Source organism: Marmota marmota, unplaced genomic scaffold (genome assembly GCF_001458135.2).
Source record: "Marmota marmota marmota unplaced genomic scaffold, marMar, whole genome shotgun sequence".
NCBI lineage: Eukaryota > Metazoa > Chordata > Mammalia > Rodentia > Sciuridae > Marmota > Marmota marmota.
In genome coordinates, this window is record NW_025999924.1 from 9312852 (window position 1) to 9338619 (window position 25768).

Consider the following 25768-nt stretch of genomic DNA (forward strand, 5'->3'; position numbering starts at 1 on the left):
GGAGATAAGTGAAGTAAAGTCTGGGCTGCAGCAATGTCCTCTGAGAAGGAAGCTGTGGTGGAAGTGAATGCAATTTAAAGAAACAAAAATGCCAATATCAATGCCACAATGTCTAGTCAAGGAAAGTAGAGACTCATTCTTCATATTTAATCACTTATTTAAAAGGCATTTTCAATCTATCTAAGCATATTTGCCTGTCCTGAGTAGAAATTGATAAAAGGGAATGGATGTTCTTTTTTATAATCAGTGAAAATAATATTTAAACATAAAACAAATGCCTCATTAGGCAGTTAGATAACCCCTTGGGGTCTGAAGTAGTCCCCATTCCTCTATTATTTCTGTCAGACCAGGATGACACCACGACAATGCCATCAAATACAATTTAAATTTAACCAATATTTGCTGGGAAAATCTAGTGTTTAATCTCATTTTTGCCTTCAGTCAATTTCTGCATTTTTATATAGTGAGGCACAGTCCTTTCTTCATACTGAGTAGGTCCGGTTACAGTCAACACAGCACAGATTTTTAAGTACTTGTTGTAACCAACTGTTGCATAAAAGGCAGAATGAGGGCAAAACAGACTTGCAATGCATCCTGCTACCAGGAAGCTGTCAGCTTGCAGAGTAAGACAAACTTATGCAGCAAAGGCCTCTGCTTTGGTTTGGCTATGGAGGTCAAGAATGGTAGGAGAATTCGCTGGGGTCCTATATGCATCTGAAATTTTAAAAATCTCATGGATGAACTTACCTTGATGCAGAAGACAGATGAAGTAATCTGAAAGGAAAAGCTACTTTGATTGTAGAGAAGTGTCTAGCCTAACCCCAGGTGATGGGTTCAAACAGAAAGAGGGGTTTTGTTTGTTTGGATAAATAAGTAAGAGCATCAGAGTAACTGAGAGTACTACAGCAGCTAAAAGAACGTATTCTCATTCCTATTTCAGAAGAAATGGCATCTTTGTATTAAGGAAGCTGCAGCAGGAGATGCTAAAGAGAAAAGGCTAGAGAAAGAAAATGGCAGACACATTTCGATAACCAAGAAGCTATGTTCTAGGAATGAGACATCCCTTTTACACTTTCAGAAGGAGTTGGGGGAAGGTTATTTTTAAGAGCCAGGAGTGGTTGCAGATCACAGATAGTGTATCAGCACATCTAGGGATAATTGTAACTGTGTACAAATCTAGGTTTATCTTCAAAAGAAACTGGAGTAGGGTGCATGGATAAATGCATGTGATCCAAATGCCATTTAATGTGATAAGGACTGGGGTAGATTGTAATTAATTATGAATTCAGAGAAGGAAGATTAATGATGGACAATGCATTAGGATTTTCCTTGAAAAAGAAAAACATAAATTTAGGAGTTGCCATAGTTTACTCATAGCTCTCTAGAAAACATTTTTCAAAGAATTGTAAGAAAATAATTCCCTGATGATAGAGACTATCTTTTGATACTTCTTGGAAGTATGGAATTATCTGCTGCCGCCTGCACAGTGGGTGAATAGCTAACTGAATACAGGCCGTGACCTGGCTTGAGAAAAATAAAGTCAAAAGAAATATAGTGAGCAGCACAAAAATATAAAAATGGAGCAGCAGCAGGGTCCGGTGGGTTATCCAAGCTCTGATGGAGACAGGATCTAACAAAAGCCTGCACGTTTATTATATAGGTCTGAGCATTAAAGTTTTCACTATGAAAAACTTCTTGAGGTAAACAGGATGAAGTTGAGAAAAACAACTTGATGGGGGCTTTGCAGTTTATGTCCATCTTTTCTACCTTGGCAGCTGGGATTTGAAATCAAAGCTTTGAATTAGTGAATTCCATGACAAGGGGTCATCTTGCAAATGGGCACTCCCCAGGCACTTTTGCACCACAGAGTTCCCAGAACTAGTGTCTCACTGTCCAAGTTCGATAGTTCAAAGCAATGCTAATTCCATGCTCAGGACATGGAATGATGACTGCTTCTCATTTTGCAGGTACAACATTACATGTAGGTTAGATTTCCACCACAGTGACAAAATACTTGAGATAATCAACTTAAAAGAAGAAAGTTTTATTTTGGCTCATGATTTCAGCAGTTTCAATCCAAGGTCACTTGGCTCCATTATTTGGACTGATAGTGGCACAGTACATCATGTCAGAAGAGCTTGGTAGAGGAGGGCTGTTCACCTCTTATTGGTTAGGAAGCAAAGAGAGAGGAAGAGGCTAAGGTTCCCATCTTCCCTTCAATAGCACATCCCCAGTGACCCAATTTCCTTTAAGTGGGCCGCATCTCTTAAAAATTCTACTATCTCCCAATAGTACCTTGGGAAGATATTCTATATCCAAACTATACTTGCAAATAGTGAAACTTAATATCTCTTGAATTAGTATTTTAGTCAACAAATTATATATTTAGTATTTTGAAACAATGTATAGTTCTTAGACTATTAAGTATATGATGAATCTTAGAAAGTCATTACATAGATTCATGATTAAATATGAGAAATATGTGTTGAATCATCTGGAAAAATTGTGAGTTCCTCTGTTCTTTCAAAGAATTTCTGAGTTAGAAAAGCTTTCAGAGATTATTTCTGGTTTGAAGTTCCACCTATATAAGAATAAATTTTAAAAGAGATATAATAGGGTTGATTATATTTAGAATAACATTTGAGCAGGCATTACGAGTTAAGTCTTAATACCCGGTCTTACCCCATTTCTTTCTTACTATGGAGGCTGGAATTTATTCTATTTCCCTTTCAATTAGGAATGGTCATGTAATACTCACATGGCTAAGAAGGTGCAAATGGAAGTCTGAGTAATCTTTTAGGAATCTGATTTTGTAAAGACAAGGACAACTTTACCTTCTACCTATTTTTTTTATATTGGAATGTAGATAGAATTCTAAGGGACAATAATCTGACTGGTGATCAAAACAAAATACCAGGAAAACTAGAGTTTCTAAGAACTGACCACAATATTATTGAGTCACTTGAAGTAATCCAAAGTATTAGCCATTGGGTTTATGGTTATGTCAGAAAATTATATTCACTCTATTTCAATTTTTGTTTAAATAATTCTAAAAATTTGGAGAGGGTGATACTGGGGATTGAACTCAGGGGTGCTTCACCACTGAACAACAATCTCAACCCTTTTGTTTTTTATTGTTTTGAGACAAGATCTCACTAAGTTGCTTTGGACTTTGCTACATTGCTGAGACTGGTTTGTGATCATCCTGCCTCAGCCTCCAGAGATGCTGGGATGACAGGTCGATGCCACTAAAGCCAGCAAAGTAATTAAGAATTTTAATTTTAAAATACTTTTAAATTATAGGATACCTCTCTTATTTCAAGATTATATTTTCAAAGCAATATCTTTATCCTTATTGAGTATTAAATGCTATAGGATTAAGTGACCTCTTCTGTCTTTGTGTGCTTACTGTCATTTTATTTTAGTTAGTTAATTAGTTTGGTCCAGGGTTTCACACATGCTAAGCAGGTGCTCTACTGTTGAGTTACCTCTCAGCCTGTACTATTGTCATATTAATATTTTTTATGATTTGGTGATTTTAATATTTTCCCACAAATGTGAGAATTTTGAGATATTAGTGTAACTGTATTTCATACTCGTACATGAATGGGGAAGACACTGCATTTCCAAGGTAATTTTCCTTTCCCCTCAAATTTCTGTTTCTTACTTTCCATGTTATAGATGAGAAATCTTTATTCCTATATATCTGTATTTCTATCATCTCTATATATGATATTCTAGTTTTTTTCTTTGTATCAAATATCCTCCTCTCTAGGGGACTTATATTCAAGAAAATAAAAACTTAGACAGATTACATTTTGGAGAATTTATTTGAGCATGAATTGGGCAGCACCCAGAACTAGAAGAGGTTTAGGGAGCAGTGGGCCAGGCACAGGGCAGCAGTCACCTGATTGTCTACAGCTAGGCATCTGTATGATGAGGTATTCGCCTTCTGCAGGCATGGTTTCTGTGTTGGCTGCCTGTGATTGCCAGTGTTGGTGGGCCTCATCCAATCTGTTGGAGGCCTGGATGGAACCAAAAACAAAGTGAACACGAGTTTGTTCTTTCTGCCTGACAGCCTGAATTGGGACATCAGTTTTCTTGCCCTCAGACTGAGATATGCACTGTCAGTTCACTTGGTTTTGGGGTCTTTGAACTACCTCAGTGATAGCTGACTAGAACCTACACCACCATCTTCCCTGGGTGTCCAACTTGCACAAGAAAGATTGTGAGACTTCTCAGCCTTCATAATCATGTGAGCCAGTTCCTTAGAAGGTGTGTGTGTGTGTGTGTGTGTGTGTGTGTGTATGTGTGTGTTCTATTGGTTGTGATTCTCTGGAGATCCATAACACAGTTTATTGATCCTTACATTTATCCAAGAATGAACAAATATGTACTGTAGAGTGTCCACTACGTGTCAAGTACCACGAAGAGCTGAGTTTTCCCTTACTTTTCTGTTTTCATTTCTCTTCCAATGACTTCTTCTCAAATCTCTGCCCCTGGGGAAAAAAGACTTTGGAATAAGATAGATCTTGGTTTCTAATTCAGCATAACTACTTACTAGCTTTATAATCTTTAACTAGCCTCTTTAGTCTCAGTTACATCTTCTGTAAAATAGACATAATAAGAACACCACCATTTAGGGTTACTGATAAAATTCAAAGGCATTACATTGCAAGCTCGCCTAGCTCAATGCCTGACATATGGGGGGGGGCACTCAGAAATTGACTTTCCTCCCTGTTTTCTCCCATAAGAAAAATGAGAGGCTTCACCCATCCCCATCAGTTTTGCTCAAAACTACCTATTTTTACTGTACTATTGCTGCATATGGTCCCAATTCAAACCTGTTCCAGAATACAAATGACTGTCCGTCTAAACACACAATCTTCATTGATGTTTTCATGCACATATAGATTTAGATGTATGCACCTGAAGATATACATTATGCCTCAACTATATATATATATATGTATATATATAATATATATATATATATATATAATACTCAATCAGACAATAGTAAACTCAAACTTTTAAAAATTTCTGACAATATGCTGACAAGAGGCTACATTCTTTAAAGCATTTATTTAATGATTTATCATAGAAGGTAGAAAAATTGACCTGTCAAAAAACAATTCACTAATTAGGATCTTTGCAGAATTACCTGCTTTTCAATGATGATGTATGCAGAATGGGCAGGAATAAAAGAAGGTCTGAAAAATGTGTGAAAAGGAATAACAGATGGTACTTAGTGGAATAGAATAGAAAATATCTGAGAGTAAAGGATGGGAGAAAAGAGAAGTTGAGAAATGTGGTACGTGGCACTAAAGAGCTCTGGGCATTTTATCAAGGACAGTTAGAGGCCCTGGCATGGCTAACTTCCAGCTCCACTAATTACAGTCTGATGACCAATTTCAAATGCTATTCTTTATTTACTAAGTTGAGGCATTTCCACTCTTGCATTTGGAAGGTCACTCTGGGTTCTGGTATCTTTTTTTGTACTGGGGATTGAATGTAGGAACTTTTTACTAGTGAACTCCATCCCCAATCATTCTTATTTTATATTTTAAGATAACATCTCATTAAGTTACTAAGAGTCTCTCTGATCTTGAACTTGGAATCCTTGGGCCTCAAACCAAGGATTGGTGGTTGCTGGGATTACAGGTGTGCATCACTGTGCCTGGCTTGGGTTCCTGTATGTAAATGAACTGAACTTTAGGCTCATTTGTAAGATGCTATGAAAACAATAATAACCAAATCAGCTAAGTCAAATTGGAGCTGAAGACCAAATCTTTTGATGTTTTAATGCTACTTATATTAATTCAACATAGTACTTGTCAGTAAGATAACTAGTACTCTGGCACATGACCAAACTGTATATCCATAAGATGCCTGCAGCCTGGTACCTACAGACGATGGTACCTGTCTTTGGAGTAGTAAACATCATAACTAGAATCTATGTAGATTATAAGACCTCCTACATCAGTGAAAGAGTTAACTTTTGGAATGGGGTAGCTATGTGTATTTTCTCTTAGTCCAAGTTTTATTTCAGGTACCAACGAGTCCTTGAAAATCTGCAGGATATCAAAGTCTACCAAAGCAAAAATCTAGGATTTCTATATGTATTAGTGGAAATACAGAAGTCTCTTTCTCCCTCACTAAATTAGAATCTTTCCAGTTTAGAATTGCACACATTTTAAAGCTCATTTTGCTGAATAGTAATATATCCATTCTAGTTCTCTTATAGTTACTATTTGCCTGGGCTAATTTTATCCACCAGTTTTCTTTCAAACTATTTTTGCTTTTGAATCCGATATCTCTTTCTTAGCATGTTAGTGTATTTTTATTCTGTTTATCAGTCTGAAAAATCTTTGTTCTTTGATTTGGGTGTTCAGACCATATACCTTTAACGCAATTACTGATAAGACCATAGCCAATTTGCCATATTTCTGGTTGTTTTTTATATGTCTCTTGTCTCTTTTTTTTTCCTCTTTGCTTCTTTCATGGACTTCATTTTATTGCTTGTGATATAATGATCCCAGCCCTTTTATTTCTGGCAATATTCTTGCTCTAAGATTATTCATCAAATAACTCAGTCAATTTTGTGTTGTAAAAAAAGGTCCCATTTGCTATTTTTCTTAGAGATTATCATTCCCCCTACATTCTGGTCTCCTCCTCACTCGAAGTAATTTTTAATATTGAGGTAGATGGGTAATTTTCTTCTTTTCAACTCCAAAGGAAGGGAAAATATTTGATGACTATCACCCTTTTGATACTAAAAAAGTTAAAAACATAATAGCACATTTTAAATAGTGCAGTGCACCTTTTTATTAATTTTAAGCATGTCATTTCTGGGGTTTATGTGATGATGATTTTTAAGCTATTCATTAGGTTTTTAAAATTTTTCTACAACTATAAACATTCCTTTATTATTTTGTTATTTTATCCAGATTAAAAATGGATCCTCCTATAGAAACAACTCAAAATTTCAAAAGCTATTATAAAGAAGACAACAGAAATCAATTCCACTCTGAATTAACAATCACTTATGTTTGGTGATTATGCCTCTTGGCATGTGCCTATATTATCGAATTAATTTTATAATTGGAGTAAACAAAAACATCACAAAGGCCAAGAAGCAAATGTGTCTATGCTCTTGAATTACAAATGATAAATCCTGCTGTATGCCATTTATTTTCCAGCAAATACACCTGAATTTCTTTTAGTTTTTCCACCACATTATTTTCCTCGATAAGCAGTGAAGGGGTAGGAAAAACTTCTCATTTCACAATAATAAAAAAAGACAAGGCACTGAGGACTAATTTTCAGAAAATCAGGTACGAAAATTTACAAATAACCACTTCATATTTTAGTCTCTCTCTTTCAAAAAAATACCTTATTCACTCCCTCTATAGCACTATTTGAAAATGAAACTTTTTACAAAATAAATATGTATAATGACTATTAATATTTTTTTCCTTATTTTCTTATAGCTTTTATATATTAAATAACTTTATTTCTTAAACTATAGTTTGAATAAAGAAAATAATTACTTTTTACTTCTTGGTGTATTTTATGGCTCACACTATCATTGTGACATTATGATGTGTGAGTGTGTCTATGTGTGTGTAAGTTCTCATCCATGGTTTCTGGCTCAAAACATCCTTCCCTTGGAGGAAACTAGAATTTTTCTTCCCTAAGACAGATTTTTTCCAACCTTTCTGGCCTGGAGCTGGCCATAAAGGAATTTTCTGACTTGCCTTATCTGATCGTAGATCATAAGACCTTCCTTGTCCCAGAGGGTTCTTCCCCATACCAGTGAGGAAGCAAGGCTGAAAAAATCTGGACAGGCTTTGCTGGGTTTCTCCACACAGCCTATTAGCAATCCCACCTATGCAGTGAAGATGTCACAATAACACAAAAGTACAGGAATCAGAGAGCTTTAGGTAGCTGTACACAGAGAGGTTTGTGGAGGTCAGTGCACCCAATGGGGCATGGAAATTTTACACCTCTTCTCCTATACCTTGCCCTATGCATCTTTGCATCCTTTATATTAAACTAGTAAGTAAAAGTGTTTCTTGAGTTCTTTGAGCTGCTGAAGCAAATTAATTGAGCCTAAAGAAGAATAGTCAGTCAGTCAGAAATATAGGTAAAGGAACCTGAGGCTTGTGATTGCATCTTAAGCAGAAGTAGTTCTAAAGCAGGAGCAGTGTTGGGGATCAAACCTTCAAACTGTGGGATCTGACATTATCTCTAGGTAGGTAATGTCAGTACTGAATTGCAAGAGAAGACACACAGCCAGTATCCATGCTGCAGAAATGCTGCTTGTTGGTGAGGAGAAATACGCACACATTTTGAGATCACAAAGGTGAACTGTGTTGAGTGTGTAGTAGGAGAAACTGAGTTTGAGTTGTTTTTCCCTTCTGTATTCTCAGAGGTACAATCTATTACTATACAGCACATGATTTATTATTAAAATATCTCATTAGGAGAAAATATGTAGTGCTATAGATTCTGTGGTTTTTGTCTCAAGTTTGCAAGACACTAATCACATTGCTGTATCTTGTACAGGAAACACCACAGACACATTTAATTTGCTTTTTGTTCTTCCTTTTACAGCATAAAGTAAAAAACTGTTAAGGAGCTATAAAAAGATGGAGTTTGGAAGAAGTAACATCAATTTTGGACAAACTTTGTATTATTAAAAATCAAAGCAATCACATTCTTCTTTGAGTCATTTTTTTATTGAACATATAAAACAGGATGCTCATTTACCTTGATGTAAAATACACAGCCGATGCTTCAGATAAGATAAAATTATACAAAAATACAAAACCTCTGACTTCAAATCAGTGTACAGGATATGCCATATATAAGACTTTTAAAATTCTCTTTTACTCACTCAGCTATTTCTAATTTTATCAGCTTAAATGGCCATTACCTGATAACTAATTTCTTTTAAAAATGGATTTAAATTATATACTTCATAAATTACTAACATCAACAAAGTTTGTGCTTTTTTTTGTTCTTGAGTGCCATCATAATGTTTTCTTCTGATGAGTCTACATTTGCATACCCTTACATTATTCATTTCATTGACTGAAGTATGAGGCAAAGAAAAAAATGAGCAATGCAATATACTCTATGTTAGACCATGCAGAAAAATCTGGAGTAAGCATGATAGATGCTTCAGTGTAGTAGTTATTATATGCTATATTTTTCTTTCTAACAAAATGGATGCAATTGTTTACACTGTTAACAATTTACAGCCTGACAGTAGTAACACACAGTATGTCATCCCTAAGTGCTGATGTTTCCTAATCAGGAATGCAGAACCTCTGTTGCATCCTGAATAAGGGTACCTCAGTGGGTATCTCAGAAAACGCTCTTTCAGGTCTTTCATATAAAGTGGGTTCAGCATGAGGAAGCTCTGAGAGGTTGCTGACTTAAGTGACTATTTTTACTTGAGCCCCAAGGGTGTTAAATTCCCTTTGGAAATTAGCCCTGGGTTAATGCTTAGTTAAGAATACACTTGTGCTCTTATTTAGCCAACAATTTATGTGTGCAAAGAACATGTGTTAGTATTGTGGATGGGACATAAAGGGTCTCCAGGATCTTATGGTATTTTGAGGAGTAAGGATGTAGATACAAAAGACAAGTGGTTTTATGTTCTCCCCTGATTTATTTTCTGTTTCTTAAGGTACAAGATTGTGCTGCTTATGTGTGTATGATATGGGAAGCTGAACTTTGGCTATAAGAACAGTGGGGGTATTTGGAAGTTAAGCTTGTTCCTTTTATTATGGCAAAATGATTCATTCCCATCTGTTAGAAACAGGACTCCCTGGGTGCCAGATGCTATAGGGGACAGTAGGGCTGGTGCTTAGAACCTATACATGCTATTTTACCTTTTCCTGAAGGTTGTAACCATGAAATTTTTAATTTCAAGGTTAAATTGTAATATGAGAATGAAAGACATTATTTTTTCTACCAGATTATAATTTGACATTATAATCAATTGAACATTATTTTATTGTTTTTCCATTTGGGAAACAGCAGCATGTAGTTCCCTTTTTATTGTGGTGCTGAAGATTGAACCCCAGGCTTGTGTAAGTTAAGTATGTGTTTAACACTGGATAATGCTCCCAGCCCTGCACATAACCTTTTGCAATGTACTTTGGGCCTTCTTTCATTGCAGAGTTAACACAGTTAATGTCCAGTGGTGGTTTCAGGATTTTTACATAGGAGCAGTTTAGGAATAGCTCTCCGATAGGAAGGCTTTTGTTCTGGTGTCATCTGAAGATTAATTTCCCCACCCCAGTCTACATGTGTAAGTCAAATAGAAATAAACGATTGGACACAAGTCCCAGTCTATGGCAAGAGGGCTACCCAAATTCCATACTTATTCTTTTCTTATAATAACAATGTGATTTGAAACATTTAAAAACCAAGATTAATCATAATTCTTTCTGAGTGTCATTGGCAACTAGTTAATTGCTGTGAGCCCAGAGGAATCAACTTGAATATTCACTTACACTTAAAGACTGTTCTTTGCAATTAAATTGTACATTTCAGTTTTTAAAAAAATTGCATCAGATTGAGGATAAGGCCCTTCTCTTCAGTTTTTAGAATATGTCATGGGTGAGGAAGGGGATTGTGGAGTGCTAACAAAGAGCCACCGACTGGCTAAATCCCTGCAGCATCCCCACTGGCATTGTTGCTGATAGTATCCCTGTGGCTTGCAAATATTTTAAAGCTGATTCATGTCTTAAGCACATTTCACTTTATTCTTGCTACATGATATCATGTCAACTCTTTAGATCATCACTGAGAAAACAAGGTCAGAAATCCTGTATAAATGATCCATTCACTGAAGCTGGTGGTAGTCACAGCAAGCAACACATGTTTAATTAAGATGATTTTCCTACAAAAATCTTCCTGAAAATTTCCCTTGGAGGAGAAGACTGTTGGAGGGGGCTTGAGAGGTTTGGGAAATAAATGAAGAGTATATAGAAGACTATTTTTAACAATTGATTTGACAGAAGCATGGTTATCTGGACAATAATGTGACTGCACCGCACATATGAGACAGGCTCTGAGCCTGAGTTTTCTCTAGTTTGCTCAGTGTTGTGCAGGGCAACATGGGTGGTTCACAAGGAATGGGTGGCATATTCAACAAAAACACTGACCACGGGAAGCACATTTCAGGGAAGCTGATGGGCTGCCATTCAGTGTGCAAGATGTGGCCTTACATAGAATATGGGCAAGTCTTCTCACAGATTCTACTACAACCAGAGTTACACCATCACAACCCAACTAATTTTTTCTTTTGGTGTAAAAATATTTTTCCCCCAGTTGTACCTAGACCTTGATTTTATAAAAGGAAAAGAGAACACTCTATAAGTAAATACAAGCATGTGAGTACACATATGTATTTACAGAAGCAATTGTTGTGGTTGTCTAAATATCAAATTTGATGAAATATTTCTTCCCACAAGCCTCTTTTCAAGCACACTTAATGACACAAAAAATATCCAGGGTGGAAATTGTCCATGAACCCAATGCTCAGAGAAATATAGTTTAACAAATTGTATTATTAAAGTTTAAATTGCATCACAGATGTGAAAATTATTTATAAAGAATGACCTTTCACTATGGTGCTTGCAGGGCTCTGGATTCCTTGAAAAAGTAAAATCTTTGTGACCACTGAGCATGTCTTATTCTTACAGTGTGCCACTCCTCGTATTTTTGGGCTTTCAAAGCCTTCCTTTTTTCTGCAAATTCATAACATTTTATTAGCATGAAAAGAAAGTTACAATTTTAGAAACTGAAGAATGGGCAGTCAGATAGCATTTTGTCTGCTTGGCTAAAAATAATCAGCATTTTAGCGTGATTTGGAATATGATTATATTGTGTGTGTTGGTTATGAATATAGACATGAGATGATTATCATCGATCTTACTATCCATGTATCTATCATGTAATCTATGTATGCAGCCAGCTCATACTAGTTCCCAAGAGCAGACAGATTTCAAGGAATTTTGCAAGCTAATTATGATCATGTTGGTAGTCTGAAAATGGCTATGGAGAGAATATTTAAACCAGGGAGACTGAAAAATGACAAAATCAGAGATTTTTTCATCTTTGAGAGCAAGTCTTTAAATAATTTAGCAATATGCATTGCAGATTTGGTCAGGAAAGGACTTGCATACATAGTTTGGTTTGCAATGGAAGCAATAGACATATTTGAAAAGATCAAATAAAAGAAAAAGAAACTGGTAATTTATTTTAGCCCATGAACACATAAACAGTCTTAAATATTACCCACTTTTCTTATTAATTGTTTTAAAATAAAATGATAGAGTTTAGTATATTTCTTAATCATTGATATGATTTAAAACATTTGTACAAAGCTAATATAGAATATCTATTGACATTTTTGAAATCCAAACCTCTGCATTAATGTTTTATAGATAGTTGTAGAAATGTTAGCTAAACCTAAATATTAATAAAAATATTATGTAAAAAGTAAAGGAATCAAATTTTCTTGCTGGTATAACTTTTGTGTGTTTATTTTTAGCAAACCCTGTTATTTGGAGTTAATTTTGTTTTCCTTGTGTATCTGTATGTGTGAGCATGAATTTACAGACACTCATATAGAGACCTTGACAGATTATAATATTACCGAAATGGAATCTCTGGTCTATTGAATATTCTACTAATAAACAGGAGGAATGACTTGTGATAAAAGTTGTGGCAGGTAAATGGTTGTGACAGCTATCTGATCCGACTAAACAGCTCTTCTTCTCCTTTCTTCAAAGTTCAAAATATGTTCATTGGCTTAAATTTAGTTTAAATATACATACTCATGTTGCAGGGAATGCTTTCTCTTAGCAGTGTGAATTTAAATTGTATGTTGGATTTACTTCTAAGAAGGTATTAAGTTGGGGGGGGGGTGCTCAGCAGGTGAGCAGTGGAGTTGTGCAACTTTAACTCTGAAAAAGAGAGACCCTGAGTTTTACTGGGCAAAGAAAAAATAGGTGGAGAAAAAAATAATTTCTGAACTTGGAGGGAGATAGCAAGAATGAAGGAAATTCCAAAAGAGGATATTTCTGAACAGTGACAGGCCAACAGGAGGACATTAAAGCTCTGGGCAAATTTACACTTTCTTCCAAATAACCTTGGAATCCCCCAGGCACATCCCTTTGGTTTTCAGGATCTTAGATGCAGAGGTGGAGAGTCCAGAGGTAGGCTGACTCTGAATCCTTAAGACAATTCCTCAGAAATTAGTTGAAAAAATTAAACCCATGGCATTTGATTTCTCTGTTGATTTGCTGTTTTTTTGAGGAAAGCAGAGCTTAGCACTTTCAGGATACTGACAGATTCCGGGTCTTGTGACAGTAAATCAGTTGGAGAAAAAGAGTTGTTGCAGAAGTATCAGCAAATTTTACAGCAGTAGTTCACACAAGCAGCTACTATACATTCATTCATTGTTATTTTCCTAAGAAACAGAGCAACCTGGGAGGTGATGCTACAGTGAAATCTAAGGAGCTATAACAATTACTTAAAGAAAAAGAAGTGCATACAAAGATGTGTTACCTTTCTGTTGGTTCGAGCTTTCAAACCCTAAATTCTTGAAAATACATTTCTGGGGTTCTATTTAAAAGCAGTGACTTCTTGGTAAAATGCAATACTGAAATAAAACGCTACCTTTTCATAAAAACAAGAAATATGTTTGCAAAATTAAATACTTTTAAAAAGTTAAAAATAAACATACTCTCACAGTTGGGGGTGGGGGTTTGAATGAACCCTGTACCAAGGAATTGAGGAAACTCTCAATTTGTGTAACATCCTAGAATCCTAAGCATTCAAAAACTGCTCAGCAAAGATGATTTCTCAGCATTTTAGGGGCGTTTATTTATGCTGCCATGTTCTGTTCAGAAACCATTTTGGCATGTCCCCCACACAATGTGGCTTTTCATGACAATCACTGTTATGTTACACAAAACTGCTTTAAGTACTTTATTCTGTATAAAAGAGTTTTGTGTTTGAGAGCTCAGTGTCAAAATTAAGCATGTTCTGTAAAATTTTAAATTAATCCATTCAGTGCACTTGTTTTCTGTCCTACATGGAAATTCAGCTGAATTGCATTATTTTCTAATCATGTTGGAAAAAATAAAATAAAAAGCTTTCAACTACAGAATCTAACACAAAGTTGTTGGAAGTGTTCTCTGTGATTGAATTTGATTTTTTAGTCTATATTGTACAGGGATTCTATTGGGGGAAAATTTTTCTCATTTGAATTGGGAGAAGTGGTCTTTATCAGGTAATTCCTTTCATGGCTTTGAAAATGCTGATTGTCATGCTGAATTCGGATATCCATCAGGAATCTAGGGAAAAAGCTTAATTTACATTGTTTTGGAATTAAATGTTTCAATAATCATGATAAGCTCTTTTTCTGCATTCCTTAAATACTTTAGGTGGTGGCATATTTGTTATTATGCAAATAAACATTTGAAGAGATTCTTCTTTAAACACTTTGTAGTTTTGCTTACTCAACAAAAATGAGTAATTACTTAAAAATATTTTTCATCCCTTTATAAAACAGATCTTTGTGGTACTGTTTTTATTGTTTTTGGATCATGCTTGATCTGTCATTTTCCAAGTGATTAATCCCTGATGGATTACGTAGAGTTATGTGACCATGTCTTTGATTATATTTATAAATTTCTTGTCACATATTTGAGGCAAACCTGAGGATAGATCATTGCAGAATTGTTATTTTTCTTCTTTTGTTAAATATTTCATTTCTCCATTTTCTTCTTTAGTGGCCTTTTGAAAAATCCAATCTGTTGAGAAAATACAAAACATAGCATAATTGATTTTTTTAAATTTAGGCAATAAATAATACTATTTTCTTGGGATAGAATCTGATTTAATAACATTGACAATTCTGGGTAAACAGTTAATTCATATAATTGAGAAATGTTTCTCATTGACCTATTAATCTTAGGTTTCAATAGAATGACTTTTATTAAGTTGCTTGATTTTTTTATCTCTTTAGCTTCTCATTGGTTAAATATTTAATGCCTCCTAGTGAGAGATTGCATGCAATCTTAGAGTTCATGGGAAATATTTTGGGAGACTACAAAATGCAGTTAGCTGGAATTGTTTCTATTTTGCTATCATCTTTTTTCAGGGTGGCTGCAGAGAAATGTTTATCAAATAATGATGGTCATCAGTGTAGGTCATGAGAGCTGACAAGGAATGTTATAGGGTATTGAATGCTAGGGAGATTTCTGAAGTATCTGGATTAACTCTAAATGTGTTATATCTGCCTCTAGGCTTGGCATGAGAAGCCTCTTGAAAGACCCTGTATCATTTAAACATGAAAATAAATCCACTAACTTTAAGGAAAATTTCACACAGTGGTAAATGTGAGTTATATTCATTATTCTTTGTCGATTTGGGGCATCATGCAAAGTTTTAAGTACTGTATTCATTTTCTATTATACAGACTAATAAAAATAAATGTGAGAACTGGAAGGGATTTTTGCAGTGATTTAATCTAAAATGCTTACTACAAAGAAAAGGAAATTAAGGGTCTAGAGTTGTAACCTTTAACTCCACAAGTTTATGATAAATTATGGGAGGGAACCATATATTTTTAAAATAATGACTGGACACTTGTGGACTTAGAGGGTACAAATGGTCAAAAATAAGGACTTTCAGTTTACAGAAATTTTACTGGGGGCTCATGTCTTCCTCCATGCTAGAATCTAGTTGATGGTAGACAGGGAAAGAATGACAACAGAACAAATAAACATGAAAACTGCGATACATTTGCTTTCTGGGAAGACATATTTCTCCTTCCCATTTCTTTCAGTCAGCTAGAAGAGCTCTGGATTCACAAACCATTAAGCTCCTTGACTTGTGTCTGCATGTCCTGACTCAAAATAAGTCAGCCCAGGTTTTTCACAAAAGCAGGTGGTGAATTTTAAGACTTTCTCTTTCTGCCTGGCTTTTAAACTTCTTTCCTTCCTCTCTAAAGCCCCTTTTCTTCTTCTTCTTCTTCTTCTTCTTCTCCTTCTCCTTCTCCTTCTCCTTCTCCTTCTCCTTCTNTCCTCCTCCTCCTCCTCCTCTTCTTCTTCTTCACCAACTTTCCTTCTATACCCTAAACATCTTATTTTAAAACTTCTCTTATCTAGACTTTTCTACCCAGCCAGTTTTATAAACATTATTTTTCTTTAAGGGAAGTTTGGTGAGCAGAGTGGAGATTAAGAGAACATAATATTTAGCTGCAAACTGGACTGGGACAATCCTACCCAAACTCTTAGTAAGAAAACTAGTTTTCAGCTTCCAGACTTCCCTGGGTGCATTCACTTAGCTTTCCTTTTTATATTATTAATGATCCTCTTTATATTTGTTTAAAACCCTATTTGATGAAACAGTCCCTGGTAAAAAGTAAGTGCTTAATGAATATATAGGAATGAATGTTGAATGAATAAATTCATAAAAATATGTAAGAGACTAAAAATGATGAGTAAGGATAGTCTCCTCATCCACTAGGAAATATGTTCCAAGACCCCCAGAGGATGCTGGAAACATAGATAATACTGAAACTTAGATACACTATTTTTTTTCCCTATACGTAAACACCCACAATAAGGAGCACAGCAAGAGATTAACAACCATTACAACTAATAAAACAATGATAACAGTACACTATAATAAAAATCATGTCAAAGTATAGCATAATGAAAAGTTAAAACATCTTATTATATTGTACTGGATTCTTGGAACATGGTTGACTTGGGTAACTGAAAGTGTTAAAAGGGAAATTATGAATAGGAACAGACTAATGTATTCACCACCCCCAATAAGTTATATTGGGTGAGGAACAAAGCTGTAGGATTAATAAATAAATCATCATAGGTGAGCCTCAGGCATCCATGTGAATTGAGTGTGGAGAGGCATGTTTACTTTTTTACAGTTTCTCTGTGGACTGAATCATTTTACTTTACTGGGTACACTAGCCCTCAGCATTGGTGCCATATTTTAGGAAAAATTCCTCAACTTACATAAACAAGGTTCCTCCCATCAATCATGATGTATGTTAAGCTACAAAGATTTTATCAAGTTTTAATTTCTGCCATGTGAACTACAAAGACACAGATATGGAGACTGTATCTTTTGGAATGGAATTGCTGCTTCAAGCGGAAACAGTAAGCACTAAATAAGAACAAGTCCCCTTCCCTTCTACCTTAGAATCACAGATTTGTTTGCTAGGTCTCTCACTAAACCCACTGATCAAGCGAATCCAAAGTTCGTTAAACAATCTCCTTTGGGGCCTAAAATGAAGATCTCAGAAAAGATCAGAGTGTATCAACACAACCTTTATTGAATGGCAAAAATGCTCATTTTACATTCATTCTTTTTTTTTTTCAAACTAGACAACAAAAACAGATGGATGAAGTTTGCGTTTGTCTGTCTTAAACTGAGTTTGAGGCCGGAGAGACCTATCCAAACATGAACTCTGGCTTTCCTTTTCCCTTGCCTGTGATGTCCTGAAACTCTTCAGGCAAAAGGCCTGCTCAGAAGATCAGGCTGGAGGAACACATTGCCTCACAGGTGCTTATGAGTGACACTTCCTGTATTTCAAGCACAGCCAGTAAGCCAGCCCTTGGGTACCACAGTGTGGCAAAACCAGGTATTACAGCGAGAACACAGACACCTTGTATAGTAACAGGAAAGACTGGATATAGGAGGTGGTGGAGTAGTTTGCCTTGGGGATTGTGCTAAAGAAAAGTCATGGATTTTATTGATTGAATTAAATGCTACTGACCTACATCGTTAATGTGGCTTTGTCCATATTCTCCTCTTGAGAGTAACCCCCAAAGAGAAAGTCACTCATCATAGATGAGTTAGGAAGAGTTGGCAATTGAGTTGCTAATGAATTAGGAGCACTTGGTAATTCAGGGGGAGAGAAACTTTATATTTAAACTTTTCAGTCAAACAATTTTGTTGCTCTTGTACTAGAAAAATATGAACATGTAGCCACAATCTGTCTTTTTAACATAGTTCAACCATTTAACAAAAAAAAAAAAAAAATAGGTAAAAACAGAGTGGCATGTAAGTTAAAAAAAAACACATTAAATTCAACTTTTCTATGGAATTTTATTCTCTAGTAAATTTATCCTAAAAATATCACCTTGGCTTGTTTGAAAATGATACAAAGCTATTTAAAAAGTTTTACATATCTTAGCCTAAGCAAAACTCCTATGTAAATATCCAGATTTATCTGATAGAAAATGAATGGTTACTTAGTTTTACAAAAGGATTTGAACTAAACATCTGTCAAACTTTTAGATCTACCTTACATTAACTAAGTAAGTTCTCTATACCTTACTCAGGCAAAAATTTATTACTTAAAACATGTTATGCCTGTTTATACATTAAAAAGTTTTTGATTTTTATGTGGCATATATACATAATGGAATATTACTCAGCAATACAAGGGAATAAAATCATGGCATTTTCAGGTAAATGGATGGAGTTAGAGAAGATAATGCTAAGTGAAGTTAGCCAATCCCCAAAAACCAAACGCCTAATGTTTTCTTTGATATGAGGAGACTGATTCAAAGTGGGGTAGGGAGGGGGAGTGTGGGAAGAATAGACAAACTCTAGATAGGGCAGAGGGGTGGGAGGGGAAGGGAGGGGGCATGGGGTAATTAATGATGGTGGAATGTGATGGACATTATAATCCAAAGTACATGTATGAAGACACAAATTGGTGTGAATATACTTTGTATACAATAAGAGATATGAAAAATTGTGCCCTATATGTGTAATAAGAATTGTAATGCATTCTGCTGTTATATATAAATAAAAAATCATAAATAAAAAGATACATATAAATGTGTGATTAGAAGAAGGTTTATCTTAACCATGAATCTACTGCTTCTGTGTCCTTAGATTGACACAGGAATCCATTATTTTTCTTTTCCTATAAAAGTTTTATTCTGCTCTGTTTATAAAAGTAACATGTGCTTATTTAAGAATTTTAAGTATTATATGGTTCCCTCTAATCCTATCCTCTAGAGAGATTCTCTGGTATTTTGGATGTATATTACAAAATAAGTTTTTTTTTTTCATTTACCACATGGGATCAAGTTGTGTATAACGTTTGAAATAGCAGGGTTTAAAAAAATTTTTGTGGTTGTAGATGGACGAAATGCCTTTATTTTATTTGTTTATGTTTCTATGGTACTAAGGATTGAATCCTGTGCCTCACACATGCTAGGCAAGTGCTCTGCCACTGAGCTTCAACCTCAGCCCCAAATAGCAGGGTTTTTGTTTTTTTTTAAATCTTGGTCATCATTTTAATGCTTATTTCATTTCTATATAATACTGTATTCCACAGCATGAGTAAAACATAATGTATTTCACCAATTTACTGTTGATGGGTACAATACAGAGAAACTTTGACACTTACCTTCCACAGTGCCAATATGAGCAGCATTAACAGTAATAACCCAGCAAAAGCACTCAAGAGGATAACCCACAATGGCACTCTGCCTGGTAGCCCATCTTTGGATATTTGAATAGCAAGCTGAAAATTATTAAACAAGATGGTTAATGTCGATAAACACCTATGAGAACTCCCAGAACATTGAGTTCTTGCAGGCTATAATTTTCTACCAAACAGTGTACTTAATCTCATTACTACCTACAGAGAAAACATTGGAGTTCACATTTGAAAATGTCCTTCCTCTATTCTAAATCTCTAATGGGGTTAAATTTATTTGAAAAAGTTGTAATTTGTCTCTCAGAACTTTATACATAAAGAGAAAACTGTCAATGATCAGAATGCTCAAGGGTAGGAGTGGATTTCTATTTACCCCAGGGAGAACCAAAGTATTGTATGTTTTGAAGAATAATAATAGACGATTGCACTATCACAATCATAGTTTAGTCTGGGGCATCATAAGTCATTGAAATAAAAACCCGAGTAGTCTCCTTATTCTAATACTCATGTGGTATAATTCTAATCATATGAAAAGATAATTACCAGACAATAAAATGCACAGATTTCAAGTATATAATAAAGTTTTAATATCCACCTCTAATGTGTTTTTATTATACCATACTTCTCTTCTTCTCTTCCAGATGAGTTAGCTCTCAGTCATCTGTAACTTAGAGCTTAACTCAAGAAAAGTGTGAAATGGATCATTTTCAGTGCCCTGGCTATGCATACTCTCTCAGTGTGACACACAACCTCAATGAAACTTGTCTGCTCTGTGTCCCATCCCTTAGGCTTCTGAAAAAATTAGCTTATGGTAGATATCAATGGCTAATAATAGCTCAAGATTCTGTATTTGCTTATCAGAGAACATTTTAATTTCCCAACCTACAGGAGGATTAGGGTAGAAAAGGAAAGTAACTGGGGCAACATTTGCATATGGTGGATATTAATCAGAATCCTTCCAGTCACTGCTGGTAGGTCACTACTGATGAACTGGGACACAGAGCTGGAAAGAACAGAGATATACCCAGAATCAGGCCACCAGGACAGACTTTAAACACATCTAACGCGATCCCTTGAATTTACAGATGTAGAAGCTGTCATATGAATATGATCAGTGGCTTCCCCAAGATCACAGTTACAAAATGATCACTTGAGTAATTTTATCAATGTAGGTAAATTTTTACATTTTTCCTTTAGGCTGAAGCATAGAATAAATATCTCCAGGGGGAATTTTTAACGAACATTTAGGGGAAATAAGGCTATACAATTTCAACACAACATATTTAGGAATCAAATGTACATTTTTGCAATATAATCACACTCATATTTTCCAGGTTTTAGTGAAATGCTGATTTTGTGTGGAACAACTTTGCTCTTTACATTGATCAGGCTAAGTGCTCCATATGAAGTGCAAGCATTATGTACAAGTATTTTATTTTTCCTTAAGGGTATATGTTTAGCAGTTCGTTGATATTGAAATAGTTTGAAATAGGTGATGTTACAAGAATAGCAGAATGGCTCGGCTTGTGTGGTGCTGTTTATCCATATAGGGTATTTAAACCGTCCCAGGACAAGGGAAGGAAGTATGCAGAGGTGCCTTTGTTCATAACAGCACAATTGTTCTTATTTCACAAAATGAGAAGAGAAAAAAAATTCAAACTTCTGTTTTTACCAAGGACTCAACCTGAATTTTCATTAGAATTTGCCATCTCATTTTTGCTTCCAATTTCCAAATGCCTTAATGAAGAAAACTTTAACAATTTCATATGTATTCCTGGACAGTATAAATGTACTTTCTATAAAACAGAAGTTACTTTTTCAGGTGTGCTCTTCAGCTGTCTGCTACATTTTGTAATGCCAGGTTTTAAAGAGGAAAGTCACAAATATACCATTTGTTATCAAGATGAAAGTGAAAACATCCATTTACTGTGCTAGTTAGAAGCAATAAAGTCAAAGGAGGCATCTTAGTTGTAAATATCTTGATTTCCCCAGTCTCTTAGGAGGAAGAACAGGACTGAAATCCCAATTGACATCAAGGTAGTATGAAGCAAACAGTAAGTCACTTAGTGACAACAGTAGCAGTCACTTTACGGGTCTACAAGAAATTATAAGTCATGATGTCACAAAATATGGTGTGAAATACACTGTGTTCAAAACTTAGAGCTATACTTACCTCTCTTTTTTGGTTGCTACTACTTAAAACTAGTGATGTATTTTCACTCTGAAGTTCTCCTCTTACTGTAAGATTTAAGCTGGAGAAATGTGTCTGTAAAGCAGATTAGATTTGTTTTTAACACATTATGCTAATTAAAATGATAGCTAGTCATGCTTGAGCAGTCCAATTATTAAAGTTGTGATTTTCCCAAGAGATTAAAAACACTGATTTTGCTAACTTCCAAATGGAGTTGGTAGTATCCACTGATGAATGGGTACTTACCCTTCCTCCTTTGCCTCCCCAAATTCTCATTTAGATCCTTGTTTTTGAGTGGAAAAAAAATTCTAAATAATTTTCATTCTGAGTTTTCCTTAGAGATATGAACCTCAAATTCTGCATACTTTTAATGTAGCCAGTCATGAAATAGCTAAACTCAGATAGTAAGATTTATATGTAAGATTATACATGAAATTGCCAGTATTCAACAGTTCTTGACTTATAAAATTAGCAACTTAATATGATCAAACCTGAAAACATTTTTGAAGAATAAACTACATACTTCTCGAGAGAAATAATACAAACTACAATAAACTATGTTTTAAAGTAGCTTGTTATCAGATGGATTTGGCTTTTTCAGGGGTTAAAATACCCTTCAAAATTTATTTTCATGGAATGAAACTGATAAAATGCAATGAGTCCTTATGTATGGAAGCTCTATCCTTCGTTAGTGGTGTCAAGGATTGTCACTCATTGGGTTCTTAGTAAGATCAATGCAAGCTTCAGTAATGGAAAGGTATTCATCTTCTATGAGGCAAAGAAAAGAGTCATGTAATTGAAGAAAGTCTATATCTGGAAGGGGAACATCTGAAGATTACTTAGTTATTAGCAAACAGGAAGATGAAACTCACACAGTGGCTAAGTAGAGCTGGGCTTAGATGGCAGCCTTGGAGACTTCTAATCTCACATTCTTTTTACAGTAGTACTGTGCTTTGAACAAACACACATGTCAAACAAATATTTGTTGATGTGAATCAATGATTGCAAAGATCAATGTGAGTACTTACTTTTATAAAAGTTGGTTTCCACAGGATCAGTGAAACATTAACTTGGCTAATGTCAGAAGGCACGAGATTACATGTGATTGTAGCAAGTTTACATGTACTGCAGTCCTGTTGTAATGTTCAGAGGTTCAAGTTAGTGTTTTTACCAACTGACCAAAGACACTATATTAAAAAGATTTCAGATGGATATTTCTAGTTGATATTGAATTTATGCACTCGGAAAATCTAAGGTCAAAATAGCACTTAATTTACCAGAAGTGTGCCTCGTTTGAGATCTTCAGATTTTGATATAATCATTTTCTTTCCAGAGTTGATACCAAGAGGATCCTCAAGGCTGTGGGGTCTGCAGTTTGCATTCTAAGAAATAAAAATATTTCTTTTAAAAGAAAATGACAAATGTGAAGGGGGAAAACAAGTTGGCACTGTAATGTGAAGAATCTGTGAATAACAGCCATTGCCATGTATTAAAGATCCACCTTTCCAAGTGTACAGGACTGAAGAGGTTGTTCAGCACCAGCCATATATTCCCACGCCCAGATAATGATTACTGTTACCATGGCACTTTTGAATTGTAATGGATTCAAGTAAGGTTGCTATGGAAAAGAAAGGATGCGAGTAGCATTTGCTATTTTATAAATAACACACTCAATGGTTGATTGTTTTCTTCAAAGATTAGCTTGTAAAGTCCCATAATACAGAAAGAAAAAATTTAAAACTCTACTGTGAAAAAGTGTTAGCATTTCTTCTTCATTGTGATGGCTCATATGATGACTTAAGAAGCAGAATTGGAAAGGGAAGAACTTTCATTTTATTTATGTTTTGAATACCTACTCACTAAAGGAAAGACATTAATTTATGTGGGAGACAGATATAAATGCCAGCCCTCCAGATATTAAAATGCTGCTACTTTAAGATAGTGATGTTTGCATCATCTTTCTGGACTTAATTTAATAAGTCTAATAAATCTTTTGCTTCCGCAGAACTCTCTGCTTTTTTGATAAAAGGTAATAAGGATAAAAATCCATAAGTAGTACAAAAACTACACAATTTTGCTTTCTCTCTCTAAATTGTCACAACCCTGTGTTTTGGATTAAAGGGGAATTCCAGAGGCTTATTCTTTCCTTGCCCTTAGGAAAACATTTAAATGATTACAGTGCTACTTCTTGCTTATGGGAATAGCTTAATTTTATAAGATGTGTGAAAATAAGTCAAACCCTGAAATCATGTATTCATTAATTTAATACTTTGATTTTCTATGTTTTAGACACTATGCCATAGTAACTCCTATGTAGTCTCATTCAAGGATATACATACAAAAAGGAGTACAAGGAATAGAACCACCATTTGACCCAGCTATTCCACTTCTCAGTTTATACCCAAATGATTTAGAATCAGTATACTACAGTGATGCAGCCACATCAATGTTTATAGAAGCTTAACTCACAATAGCTAAACTATAGAACCAACCTAGATGCCCTTCAACAGATGAATGGATAAAGAAAATGTGGCATATATACACAATGGAATATTACTCAGCCTTAAAGAAGTATGAGATTATGGCATTTGCAGGTGCATGAATGGAGCTGGAGAATATAATGGTAATAAAATAAACCAATCCCCAAAATCCAAAGGCCAAATGTTTTCTCTGATATGCAGACACTAACTCACAATAAGGGGCACAGGAGGGGGTGGGGGAAACTAGGGAAAAATAGAGTTACTTTGGATTAGGTAGAGGGGCATGAAGGAAGGGGAGGGGTATGGGGTTAAGAAGGATAGTAGAATGAATCAGACATTATTACCCTATGTGCATATATGACTACATGACCGGTGTGATTCTAAATCATTTATAACCAGAAGAATGAGAAATTATACTCTATTTATGTGTAAAGTGTCAAAATGCATTCCACTGTCATGTATAACTAATTAGAACAAATAAAAAATAAAACAAAGAAGAGTACAATATTACAATTGTTTGGGATAAGTGAGTTAACAATATTGCACTATTTTATGTGCAGCTCTGCTTATTTAGGAAGCATTAACAAGTCTCTTTGCAAGAGTTATTTGACACCATAAACAAACTTAAAGGATAACACACATTTCAGGCATAAATAATTATTTAAATATACTCTAGCACAGTGAACAATGATCCTAAGAAGATATGCCCAAGTCCTAGTACTCCAAACCTGTGAATTTGACTTTATTTGGAATTAGAATTTGCAGATGTAATTAAATTAAGCATCTTTAAATGAGAACATCCTAGATTTCAGGTGGGCCCTAAATCCAATGATAGTATGCAGAAACAGAGACAGAAGAGAATGGGCCCATGTGAAGACAGAAACAGAGACTGGAGTTAGGTTTCCAGAAGCCAAGGAATGCCAGGATTTGCCAGCAGCCACTGGAGGCTAGGAGAGATGGCATAGAACAAATTCTCCCTCAGAGCCTACATAGGTCAGCAATGTTAATACCTTGACTTTGAACTTCTGGCTTTCAAAATGGTGGAAGAATACATTTCTGTAAATTTTAATCACTAATTTTTGGTAATATGTTACAGCAGCCTTAGAAAATTAATACATCTATGGAGTAACCAGTGGAAGTTACTATTATTTTTAATTTTCTGAATGCCTCTTCAGATTGCTTTGGTAAAACTCCTTATCACAAGTGGCCTGCAGAACAAAAGGCTTAATACAAGTTGGAGAGGTAACCGTAATGAAGTAATTCTAAGGCACATATGACTTACATCAGAAGAAGACCAACCAGTCGGGTACAGCACAGGGTAACCATCTGACGTCAAATTGGGAAATGAAATTGACAGCGTAAGTCCTGGCAATGGAAAATGTCCTCTTTTTTTAATCTATGGGGGGAAAATAGAGAGGTGATCATTTCTTTTTCTTTCAACTGCATCCTCTCCATTTTCTGTAGGACTATGGTTTTAAATTGATGGATTAAGATGTGCAATAATTTGAATCCCCAAATGAATGCAGTTTTTGTCACTATACGGAGAAATAACTTACTAAGCAAGAAAATAAG

General features: G+C 35.1%; 1 protein-coding gene across 2 annotated transcripts in view; it reads right to left on the reverse strand.

Moving 5' to 3' along the window:
• Nucleotides 1–8722: 8722 nt before the first annotated feature.
• Itga1 (integrin subunit alpha 1) overlaps nt 8723–25768 on the reverse strand; it is a 168723-nt gene continuing 151677 nt past the window's right edge. For both annotated transcript variants that reach the window (XM_015497320.2, XM_048800051.1), the window contains exons 24-29: nt 25479–25592; nt 22994–23098; nt 22745–22849; nt 21699–21791; nt 19493–19609; nt 8723–14846 (exon numbers count right to left, since the gene is read on the reverse strand). In XM_015497320.2, the coding sequence (XP_015352806.1) occupies nt 14802–14846; nt 19493–19609; nt 21699–21791; nt 22745–22849; nt 22994–23098; nt 25479–25592 (579 nt within the window). In that variant the 3' untranslated portion in view covers nt 8723–14801. The remainder of the gene's footprint in view (nt 14847–19492; nt 19610–21698; nt 21792–22744; nt 22850–22993; nt 23099–25478; nt 25593–25768) is intronic.